Source organism: Carya illinoinensis, chromosome 6 (assembly GCF_018687715.1).
Source record: "Carya illinoinensis cultivar Pawnee chromosome 6, C.illinoinensisPawnee_v1, whole genome shotgun sequence".
Taxonomy (NCBI): domain Eukaryota; kingdom Viridiplantae; phylum Streptophyta; class Magnoliopsida; order Fagales; family Juglandaceae; genus Carya; species Carya illinoinensis.
Genome location: NC_056757.1, coordinates 23,217,211 through 23,229,367, shown reverse-complemented (window position 1 = coordinate 23,229,367; position 12,157 = coordinate 23,217,211). Strand labels below are relative to the sequence as shown.

General features: G+C 38.0%; 1 protein-coding gene across 1 annotated transcript; it reads right to left on the bottom strand.

Moving 5' to 3' along the window:
* Window positions 1–917: 917 nt before the first annotated feature.
* LOC122313313 (eukaryotic translation initiation factor 4B2-like) lies at window positions 918–11,843 on the bottom strand. Its single transcript, XM_043128194.1, has 3 exons — window positions 10,478–11,843; window positions 1,773–2,213; window positions 918–1,328 (listed from the first exon to the last, which is right to left on the bottom strand). Exons 1-3 carry the CDS (start codon window positions 11,602–11,604, stop codon window positions 1,304–1,306), a joined length of 1,593 nt encoding a protein of 530 aa, XP_042984128.1. The 5' UTR covers window positions 11,605–11,843; the 3' UTR covers window positions 918–1,303.
* Between the last annotated feature and the right edge of the window lie 314 nt (window positions 11,844–12,157).

Genomic DNA, 12,157 nt, shown 5'->3' with positions numbered 1-12,157 from the left:
AAATTATCATTTTCATAACAATTAACTGACTAAAAATAAGCATTTTATTTGGAAGCAAGATGTTAATGCTCAAGGGGAATGGGGAAATATATCCTTGTACTGGTGATATTTTGGTCTTTGTGACATATTTCATGTCTTCGTCATGACATCCTAGTCTGTAGATATCCATAGTGGTATAATGATCAGGTCTGTATGACCGTTGGATGGCTGTCTTTGTGACATTGAGGAGACCGCTGATGCGCGATGGTCATGTGATGTCATACATGGGATATCTTTGTGGCATTTATCGATTTCTCCAATCATATGACTGTGCGTACGTAGATAATATTTTATTTTGATGGAATGTTGTCTTGGTTGGATTGTCTCCTATTAATTTGTTGTTTATACTTCTCCGAAATACCAAGCATTAACTGGATATATCTGGGTTTTTGTTAGTGAAAGGATATCGATTAAGGCAATGGAGATTTATTTATTTCGGTCACGTTCTCCACATAATCGGCAGCATAATATAAGATGACAAAATAAAAAACGAAGAGAGACATCTCTTTCGGTGCCGTTCTCTAATAAATTGAGATAAAATGAGTTAAATTAAAAATTAAATAAAATATTATTAATATATTATTTTTTAATATTATTATTATTTTAAAATTTAAAAAGATTGAATTATTTATTATATTTTATATAAAAATTTTAAACAATTGTAACTATTAGATCAAGATAAAATGAAATGAATTGAGATCAACTTTGAATCCAAACAGGGAAGATAGCCAAATGCTGTATATCCCTGGCTGTGAACAACCGACCAAGTCCAGATTGCAGTATCTTTGAGCCATGCAGTCGATTGAATTCAAAAGGAAGGGAAAACGAAGCCAAGTACATATATAATCAACAATGTCATATCCACAGGGAGACAATACTGAGTGCGTGATAAGACTGAAAGTCTTAATGCACGGTAAAACCAATTAACTATATAGCGCTCAGAGTGAGTGTCACAAAAGTAAACCAGAGTCCCATACCGTTCAAAATTAAAACTGAGTTCTACAAACAATGTGGGCTCGTTAATCTAAAGACAGACAAATATAAAAAAAAAAAAAAGTGTAATTTTACAGTAGTTTCAAAATGTAAGAGATTAACGCATTGAGTTCCCAGTATCAGTGCTCAAACAATTTTCTGCTCCACTCCAAGAGCAAGATGAAGAAAACCAAGACAAGAAAAAAAGAAAAAAGAAAAAAGAGAGACAAAATATTATTTTTGGTCCCGTTTGTCAAAACTAGAAGATATTTCAATGAATCCACACCTCTGTTCACCACCTCTCCCTTGGCCTCTGCCTGCCAAAATATCAACCGCAAAGCCATTAGTAGCAGCGTTTCGGCACATTTTGAAATATATTTCACCACTAAAAGGTACATCAGCTTCCAGGATTGATAGCAAAAAAGATTTCCGAATTTTCAATTCAAGTGCAAATTATTCCCACACGGCTCTTGCAACTATTATTTTTCTACTTGATAACTCCCCACCCAAATAAAGAAAAAACAACTAATTTGCCACAATACAACTTCATATCCTTACAGTTCTAATCAGGATTCTGTATCTCAACCAATTCCAGAACCTCTCCAATTATATTTCATGAAATTGATAAAAATTTTAGTTCCTTCCCCTGTTTCATTTTCTGAATTCAATACTGAACATCTGAACATCATAAATTCCTAGCTACAACACAAAAATCTAGGAGAAAATCAACATAAGCAATGTATCTGACAGAATATCCATACCTGTCTAAGTCTCGGTTACCATGAAATCCTCTATCCCTTCCAGCTCCAAAGGATCTTCTGCCATCAGCAGACCTCGTCCACACATCCCCTGTGCCACGCGATCGAGGCCTATCCATGAACTCCAGATTTCTCGTTTCCTCAATTGACCCAGATTGAGAAGGTGGCCTCTCAGGAAAGCCAGCCACCCGGCCTGCTCCAGAACTAGGCCTGGAACCAGGCCTTTCAACCGCTTTCTGCCCAAAGCGAACTTTGGCATCCAAATCATGAATCAGTGTTTCCAATTCCGTTTCTTTGAGATGTATTATATCGCATAAACTGGATTGGTCTCCACTAGACTCTTGTAGAGATTCCCTGTTTGCTTCTGCGGTAGATTCCCTCTGCAATTCCTGCTTTAAATGATCTATTTCTTCTTTCAATTTCTTTTCCTCCTCTGTTTCAGGCCTGCAGCATTTTTCCTTTACAATTAAACACTGCATGTTCATAGGAGATCCATACCTCACATAAAATCAAACAAAATTGACAAGCAGTTGTGTGCACAAACAAGCATGTAGGAAAGGGCATCCAAAATCAGCCAAAGGGCCAAGTTTACAAAATGATCACTAAAGAGATATTGAAGGAAGCCTCAAACTGCAAAAGCTAGGAAAGGTTCTAGTAAATCAGTATAATATAAATGGTATGGATGCAACAATAAAAAATTTGATTCGATGAATATCCAATGGTGTATTTTCATCATGATGCAGGATAATAATAAACAAATTAAGGAAATTCATTGTTTTGAATTCTGGTAAATAGAGGGGAAAAGCCCCTGCATACTTTACAAATGGTTTTGCCTGCACAAAACACTGGAGGAGTATACAAGAGATACTGGGAACTATAATGGTACAAAGGCACCTATCAAAAAAAAAAGGGAAAAGAACAAAGAGAGACTTTTTTTTTTTTTAGTCATCCAAGGTTTTCTCAAGGCAAAAGACAAACCCTGGTATACAGGAAGTATACAAGAGTTCATCTAATCAAAAATAGGAAAAGACAAGGAAATTATGGAAATTCAGCCCTTTTTTTTATGTTGTGGGAACCACCCCACGGCAGAGCCTTTAAGACCCACCCATGGAACCTAAACCCCCGGGGAGACTAGTACAACCACCCACCGCCATGGCCTCCCACTTAAATTGCAGTTTGATCCCAAGGGGAATCGAACTTGTGACATGGGGCACACGCACACAAGTTCACCCTTACCAGTTGGGCTACCCATGGGTGGGTGAACTTTATAGAAGCTATGCAAAGGAACAAAGTAATAAAAAAGAAAGTTTTAGTTTACGTATGGATGATGAGATGATCTGTAAATAGTAGTAAAAAAAGTAATGAATAGTAGTGAATTGTGAATAGTAGTAAAGCAGTCTCACAAACACAGCCTTAAACTCCTCTAACATCCTCTCACAATCTTCAAAATTTTTATCATTTATTTCTCTCCAAACACACCATGCTAAAAGAATGGAGACCATTGCTACAATTTGGGGACTACCACACAATAGTCCTCTCCAATTGGAATACTTCACTTACCAAACACAGCCTTAAACTCCTCTAAGGTCCTTTGAGCCTCAAAATTTCTATCATTCCTTTCCCTCCAAATACAACGTACTAAAAATAAGGAGATCATTGCCACAGTTTGGGGACTACCACATAATAGTCCTCTTGATCTACTACCATCCTTTTGGGCATTACCCAAGCCACTTATGTTCAATTGAAAAAGTAAATCGATAAGGTATGACACAATAGATTAAAAGGTGGTATACAGATTTTCTGCTCTTAATGGATATACATCAACAACAAGGACCAGGCTGTCCAAGGAGATACAATCAAGAACAAAGATAAACAATTTGAAAGAATCAATAAAATTGGTGGTAAAGGGTCAATAGGCTAAACATAGAATTGGCAAGCAATTTGTGATCACAATAAACAAATATCTCTCCCTTCCCGGTAATCAATCAACTAGGCTCACAAGCCATCCAGGTAACTATACTTTCACATGTTACTGTATGTGCCATGGTACCCATCGCCTTTCCGAGAATCTTGATATCAATGATGAGTGTGAGTGTGCTCTTAAGGATATGTACCATGGTCCTCGTGACCCTTTTGAGTATGTTAATATCAATGAAGTGTGTGCGCCCATATAATCTTTTTTTTGATAGATAAAAGAAGTTTTATTGATCCTCGTAAATAGGCAAAGCCCGAGTACACAGGGAGTATACAAGAAAAGCCTAGTTACAAAAGCTACGTGCTACGGATAGTAGCATACAAATCATTAAGACCCGTTCCATTCCATGCAATAGAATGGGCCCAAAGCAACAGAGTATGAAAAAAGTAATCCCTAAAGCTGTCCGGGGAGCATTCCTTATCCTCAAAATCTAAGTACATGAAGGGGACAGAACAATAACACCTAGTGAGAGAAAAAGAACAGAGCAAGAAAATCCTGAAAATCTTGAAGAGTAAAGCATAGACATAGGTAGGCTCCATCCAATAATACAACTCATTCAAAAACAAAGCTTGAGATCTTCAGAGTTGCTTGATATCTTCAAAGTTCGAGCCATCTCTCTCCCTAAATATATACCATATCAAGCAAACCAGGGTCGCCTTCCTTAATATCTCACTATGGTATCTCTCAAGCCATCTCCTCCAAAACACTGATAGGTCTGCCATCCTTCTAGGCATCACCCAAATCAGCCCAAAAAAAAATAATAATAATAATAATTGAAAACAGCTTTGCATAATGTGCCAGCAACATCATAGTGTAATAAAAGATGATCCACATATTCCCTGCCCCATATACATATAACATCATGCGACCACCATGATGCGTAGAGCCTTTTATGAATATCCTACATAAGGATCTTACCAAATGCAGCCATCCAAACAAAGAAAACAGTTCTCAAGGCAGCCTCGCTCCACCATACTACCTTGGATTGACCGACAACCTTGGAATGACCAGCTTGACTTTTCAGAATCTGTCCTCAAAATGTGCAGTCTTTTTCTCCTTGGAATTCCCCACAACAACCCTATGCAGAATCTCAAAATACAATCACAGTCCATGACCCTTCAGAACGTTTGCATATGACCATTTGCCAGCCACCCTGGGTAGCAGAACATCATTAAACACAGCTGCCAAAGAAGATTCCTGTTTTGTTGTCTTTGACCTGCTTTAATCTTCTGTGGAGATACTATTCTTTGGAATAGAGCCCACAAATGCCTGGAAGAAAGCTTCTACCTTGTGGAGTTTGTCTCCAAAGCAGTGTTGGTATAATCACCAGGCACACTAATGCAAATGCCACTTGGAGCCTAAGCGCAAAGCACAAGCACATGCCTAATCGAAGTAAACAGCACATTTTAAAAATAATTTTTTTCTTTTTTTTTTCCCTTTCCTTCTAATATTTTCTAATAAAAAGTTTCATAAAATACAATATAAATGATTGAAAAAGCAAGGTAATAAAATATTTAGCCTCTTAACAATTCATGACAATCAAGTGATCAACAAATTGTACAAAATGTAAACATAAAATCAAAATATGCATAAGTTATAATGGCCATAATCAAAATAAAGTAATGGTTAAATGCAATGACCAAAAAAGAACAAGAATTGTTGACATTGACTTCTATACTTACATAAGCAACACAATACAATTCTTTTTTTTTTTTTTATAAGTAAACGGTAGTATTAATAATAATAGGCATAGCCCAAGTACACAAGAAGGTATACAAGAGGTAAGACCTATCTAGGTGGCTATAGTAGTCACTAGAAACTCGTGTACATTTAGGCCATTAAAGTCTATAGCTAGAGACCACAAAAATAAAGTGCTGAAAAATAAGATACAAAGTTCCTCAGATGTCCTCTCCTTATCTTCAAATGTTCGTTCATTTCGCTCTTGCCAAATGCACCACATAATGCAGATAGGTACCATCTTCCACACAGCTTTGATATGTAGATCTCCCCCGGCATCGCCCAACTGGCTAATAATTCAACAACTGACTTCGGCATCACCCAATTTAACCCTACTCGACGGAATACTTCACATCACAAGGCTCTAGCTGTCTCACAGTGTAGCAGGAGATGATTCACTGACTCACCAGTTTTCTTACACATACAGCACCGATCAGTAATGATTACCTGCCGCTTCCGTAGATTATCGGTAGTCAGAATCTTACCCAGGGCTGCTGTCCAGATGAAGAAAAGTGTTTTGGGCGGCGCCTTATTCCTCCACAATCTTTTCCATGGAAACGGAACATTCGGTATATCTGTAAGGGCCTTATAATAAGAGCGAACCGAGAAAATACCCTTACCAGTATGTTTCCACCACAACTTATCTTCATGCAATCTATTCGGCTTCATAGAGTACACTAGGTTGAAAAAATCTGAAACTGTTTACTTCCCAATCATGTGCTGCTATATAAAAAGTGACGTTCTAGTAGACTTGATCCCCTGAGCGAATCAAAAGATCCGCGACCGAAGCTTCTTGATCGCAAGCCACACAATACAATTCTAAAGTGTATAATCATCCTCATTGTTAAGCATTGGAGCATCATCCTTGTATCTTTTTTGCACCCCAACTAGGTGTTTTCTCTTGTATACATCCAGTGTACTTGGCTACTCCTATTGGTATTAATAAATTTTTACTTACTAAAAAAAAAAAAAAATCATTGTTATTAAAAGATTTGTAACCCTCATCATATTCCTCAGCTACAACTTCCAAATTAATGGTTCAAAAAGAGAGTAATGTCAAAATTGATTAATATACAATTTCTTTTTTTCCTTTTAAAAAAAAAAAGCACACTTGGTTTTTCATTAGCAAAGCACTTCAGCCTTACAAATTTACACTTAAGCATGCTTTTACCAACACAGATCCAAAGGACTTCTAGATGTTTCTAGCTCTTCCAAAACGGCAATGAAACCCTTTTGCTACCCCCACCCACCATATTGCTGAAACCACAGACCTTCATTATCTGTCTTTTTTAGGTAAAAGAAATTTATTAAACCAAGTAATTGGGCATAGCCCAAGCACATGGAGTATACAACCTTCATTAACTGTTAGAGCCGCACTAGAGAATGTATGCCGAGCCCCCTAGGATTGAATCTTTCTAAATTTCTGCCTGAGAATGCATTCCAGATATAAACCAAGAACACCAAGGCCATGTTTGGTTAATTTTTATTTAAAAATATTTCAAAAGTTTTTCAAAAAACTACTTATCAAATAAAACTTTTCAACTTCAATCCAAACATCTTTCAATCTCAAAAAAGTTTATATTTCATACTTATGAAAAAAAATTATATTTCAACTTTTTCTTCCAATCATTTGCCTACATTTCAGTGAAAAGTAAAAAACACAAAAATAAAAACAACTTTTACAATAACTAAAACCAAAAACTACCCTAAGAAAATTACAAAACAACTTTTCAACTCTATCTATCCAGACTACAAATCAAATACAAAACATATTTAGAAAAAAAAAAAATTATTATTCAAATTTTCCCATCTACTATCACAAAACCCAATACACAATAACACACACCCAAAAAAAAAAAAAAAAATCAAACATTCTCAAAATTTCTCTTAACGGAGCATACCACCCTAACTCTTCCTTGAGATACTGAGTGGAGATCTATAAAACAATTTTTGAACTCATCACCTTTTCAAGTATGTTGTTACCAATGACGTGTGTGTATTCATGTGCACACACAGGTAGGTGCTGTTACCCTTGCACCATGGTCCTCATCACCATTTTGCGTACGTAATTGTCAATTACTTGTGTGCATGTGTGTGTGTGTTCGTGTGCATGTACATGCGTGCACTGGGAGGTGCAATTACAAAGAAATTACAAAGACCATTGTGTACTGCAATGATAAAAGTTAAGACTCAGCCTGCCAATCACAATGCATTGGTTTGACCATGTTGTTATCAGTAATGTCTTCGCATGAGCTTGTTGGGTATAGAGTGTTTGGCCTTAAAACACTTTATAGAACAAGGAATCAGTGTTGTGGATGAGTCTCCAACCCTCTTTCTCCAGAAGAGCCAACTTGAATGCCTCAAAATCCTTAAATCCCATTCATCCTCTGAACTTTGAGATGTACAATCTGTTCCAACAAGCTCAATGGACTCTTCTTTCATCTCCCCTCAGACCCCCTCAGAATCTTGCAAACATGCTCTCAAATTCCCTACAGAAGCCTTTAGTCAGTTTGAAGCAACTCATTGTATAATTAGGAATAGCCTGCGCCACTGCCTTAATAAGTACTTCCCAGCCTGCCTGTAACAAGAGTTTCTCCTTCCAGCCTTGTAATTTAGCCCATATTCTTTTCTTAATGCCTCTGAAAATGTACTTTTTTTTATCTGCCCACAAAAGAAGGTAAACTCAAATATTTTTCATGATGTCTAACTGAATGCACTCATAAACTTCTTTGTGGAGTCATAAATGGGGCTGAATTCTACTTCTCCAGATCTGGAACAGTTCAAATTCTATCTCAAAAGAGTCTTAGCAGGCTGTAACAGACTCCTTTTGGTGCACGAATTCTTCTAAAACAACCCAAGTATGGATAGCCTTCATCTAGAGGGTTTCTTGGCACCTAATCTGGTTCTAACTTATAAGGGCTACTGGCTAGCTTCCAATTCTCACGAATTTAACAGCTATAAATCATGGGCTTTGGCTAGAAAATATTTAGGCTTATCCTTTCATATATGGGCCTAATGGCCATATCTACTCTATTTTGAATCTATGTCTATAATTTCATATCCAATCCTATCTCCTCAAACTAGATCCTCAAATAACAGGCACAGGCTAATGTGCCCAATAAAATAATCTTCGTTCTAGTCTTAACAAAACTGGGCCCGTGGCCCAAACTTATAAAATCTTTATCCAACCCTATAAAATTTGGGTCTGGGTGTTACATGCAAAGAAAGAACCAGACGGACAGCAGGGGCGATGGCCCCCTGGATTTTTAAACTACTTAAATATATGTGTATAAATATATATATATATATATATAACTGAAAAATTACTTTTATAGTATTATGTATATATAATTGAAAAAAAAGGTTAAAATTGGTCTAATCAAAATTAAAAGCCATCTCCATATAGTTGGGAAGTTGTACAAAATTCAACATGTTTAACCTACAGTCTATTTATTTTTATATACTGTGTATAGAAAAAAATCAATTTAATGTATGATATGGGATATTGTTTTATTTATGTTTCTTAAATTTCCCAAATGAATTTCAATCCTATTGAGTTGTTTTATTGTAATCGTTACGTAATACAATTGGATTTAAACATCTTGATGTGGGTTGATTTCATATTTGTGTTTCTCAAATTTTCGGATTTGAGTGGGTTATAAAGTTATGCATATACATATTTTATGCTCTCTTTGATTAAATATAGATACAACTATTAACATTATGGGAAATTGTACAGAAAACTAGATAATAATTTTATCTGAAAAATAAAAAAATTTCACCCAAAAAAAGTAGGTCAACATCCCCCTACTCTTTTACTTTTGGACTCCACATGGGGTAATGGATTAAACATACTCAACCCCATTTAGTTATGGTTCTGTCCCTGGTTACATGTACTTGGGCTACTCCTATTATTTTATTATTATCAATAATCAAAAGGCACAACCAAGGTACATGGGAATTATGTAAGAAAGACACATATCTAGAACGAAAAAAATACTTTAATGTACGTAGAAAAGCCCACAAGAGAAGGGTATTATGAAAAAAAAATGTTTTACATAGTTTTAAAATCAAACATTAAATCTAAATGCATACTCGTCAAAGAAAACTACTCTCAAAAAGAAAGGAAAGCTTCCCAAGCCCTCTTATTGTTCCACATCCTATTTAGCCAATTCACCAAGCAATTAAACTTGGCAAGCAAATAAAAGCTGAAAAGATAAAAGAACTTCATTGAGGGCACACAGAAACCCTTGTATATTTATGGTGAGTCATTCATCACTTCAGCATGGCTTACACTGCAGCAATGGAGTTAGCCCGTCCAGGCATAATTATATCCAAGCTGTAAATTTTGCCACAATGCCTTAGCAATTGCTCGGAACATAGTTCAATACATTTAAAAAGAAAGTGATCTTTCTAATAGATTACGAATGTATTGAAAAGCATGCATATGTAAAAACACGAATGCCACCCAACAATATGTGAAGGAACCTTCTTGAGAGCATTATGATAAAGCACACATCAAATTCGTGGCTAAACTAATTAAAACCATGTCTATACTAACTGTATCAAGACCTCTTAAAACTATATACTAAGTCATCAAAGTCATCAAAGTAATGGCACAAGCTTTTCGGTGAAGTTATTTTAGCATCAAAAGGTCAAGCTTAATGCTTATGCTCCCTGTTCTTGATTATTAATAAAATTCATCGTACTTATAAATAAATAAAGGTTAAACTAAAAAAGCAAATACAAGATAGCCCTTTTTTTTTAAGGTTGACGAAGCTGTAAAGATAACTTTAGGGTCCTCCCCGTGTAAATTCTTCACATTCCTATCTTCCAAATTAACCAATGACAATATTTCGGCTAATCCACAGCAAACGAATCTTAACAAGCTCCACTCGATGATATACAACCAGCTTGGGATAACGTATCAAAATCACTAACAAAGCAAATTGAAATTTTGGCAATGCAATGTCAAAAAGAATGCAATAGTACGGACCTGTCGACGCTGCGATGCTCCAATTCAAGATCAATCTTCCTCCAATCTTTACCTCGCTCCTCAAGCAAAACCTCCCTAGGCTTGGCATCACCAAAAGGATTCACCTTATGTCTCGGCTTGACCACATTCTCAAAAACTTGCTGCAGCCCTTGACCCTCAGAGCGGCTTGACTGTGCGCTGGAAGGCCTACTCGAGTGTGCGCTTGTCGGTGTACTCGCTTTCTTAGCCTCAATATCCGATTCCAGCTTCTTCCAATCCAAGCCCTTCTCCGCTAAAACCTGCTCCCTAGGGCGTGCTGCACCAAACGGGTTCGGCTTATTCGAATTGACCACGACCACCGGCGTTTCATTAACCCCTCTAGGGGGATCCAATACCAATCTAGGCCGTTCCCGGTCGCTCTCACGAAACCCTCCGCCTCCTCTAGTCCAGCGTTCGGGCTCCTGACCCGAATCTCGAAATCCTGACCCGAATGTGGAAGATTTAGCAGAAAGAGGCTTTTTCCCAACCGCCCAATTATCAATGTCATCAGCCCTCGACCCGCCACCAAGAGACCCGTACCGATTATTTCGACCCGAGTCGAGTGAAGGCGGCGGAGGTTTCTTCGTCAATGCCCAGTTGTCGACCTCGTCCGCCCTCGAAGGCTGATCCAAATCCGTAACCCTAGACGGAGGGGGACCCCTACGTTCCTGATCAAATCCACCATAGGGCCTACGGGGGCCACCACCCCAGGAACCATCTCCGTCGTCCCGGTCCCTACCCCGACCCTGTAAAGAACCGGACCGCCCGTACGAAGAGAACCCGCCTCCGAGCCTACCGTGCTGCATTTCCTCGGCAGAGCGCTCTTTGGGACCGGTCGGGAGCCGGGACATCTCTTCGGGGGTTAACCCTTGGTTGTTTTGGGTTGAGCCGCGGCCACCGGACAACGCGGAGTAGGAGGCCATGTTGAACTCTGATAAGGTCATCTTTTTCTTCTTGGGCTTGGCGGTTGCGGCTTCTTTGAGGCTAGGGAAGCTCTGGGACGAAGACTCGGCCTCGGCCGCGGCCGCAGCAGCCGCCGCAGCCTCGAGCTCTTCGGCTTCGACATCGGCGGCCCAGGCTCCGATGTTACCCCAGGGTTTTGTCGACATCTCCTTTCAGGCTCAAGATCTGGCTACAAATAGGAAGCGAGGGATGATAAATGGGAAATCGTTGGTTTACGCCCTTTTTTCCTTTAATGTTCTTTCTCAATTATTGAGCCGGGGCTCCTTTAGTGGAGCCGGAGCTCCGGGAACATGCGAAGAAGAGGGGATTCCAGAAGAGAGAGAGAGACAGAGACAGCAGCGGAGGGAGTGTTTAAGGTTGTACTGTGGCGGGATGAGGCTGTGAGGAAAATCTAACTTTGGGCCCAAGCAATCGCTCCAATGACAAGTGCTAGGTAGACCGATGGTCTACCGAAACATTGCACCGATAAGTGCTTTTCTTTTATCCTTTATATTTTTTGGTTTTTTTTCCTTAACTGTTAAGATATGTATTAAATTATTTTTTATTTTTATTTTCTTAACTATTATGAAATATTTTTCTTAATATTTAAAAAAATAAAATTTTGGGAGTAATTGGTAGTTCTATCGATAGAATTCTCGGTATCTATAGAACTATTATTGCGTCTATTTCTTTTGAAAAAATCTAGTTGTAAGCAATTAT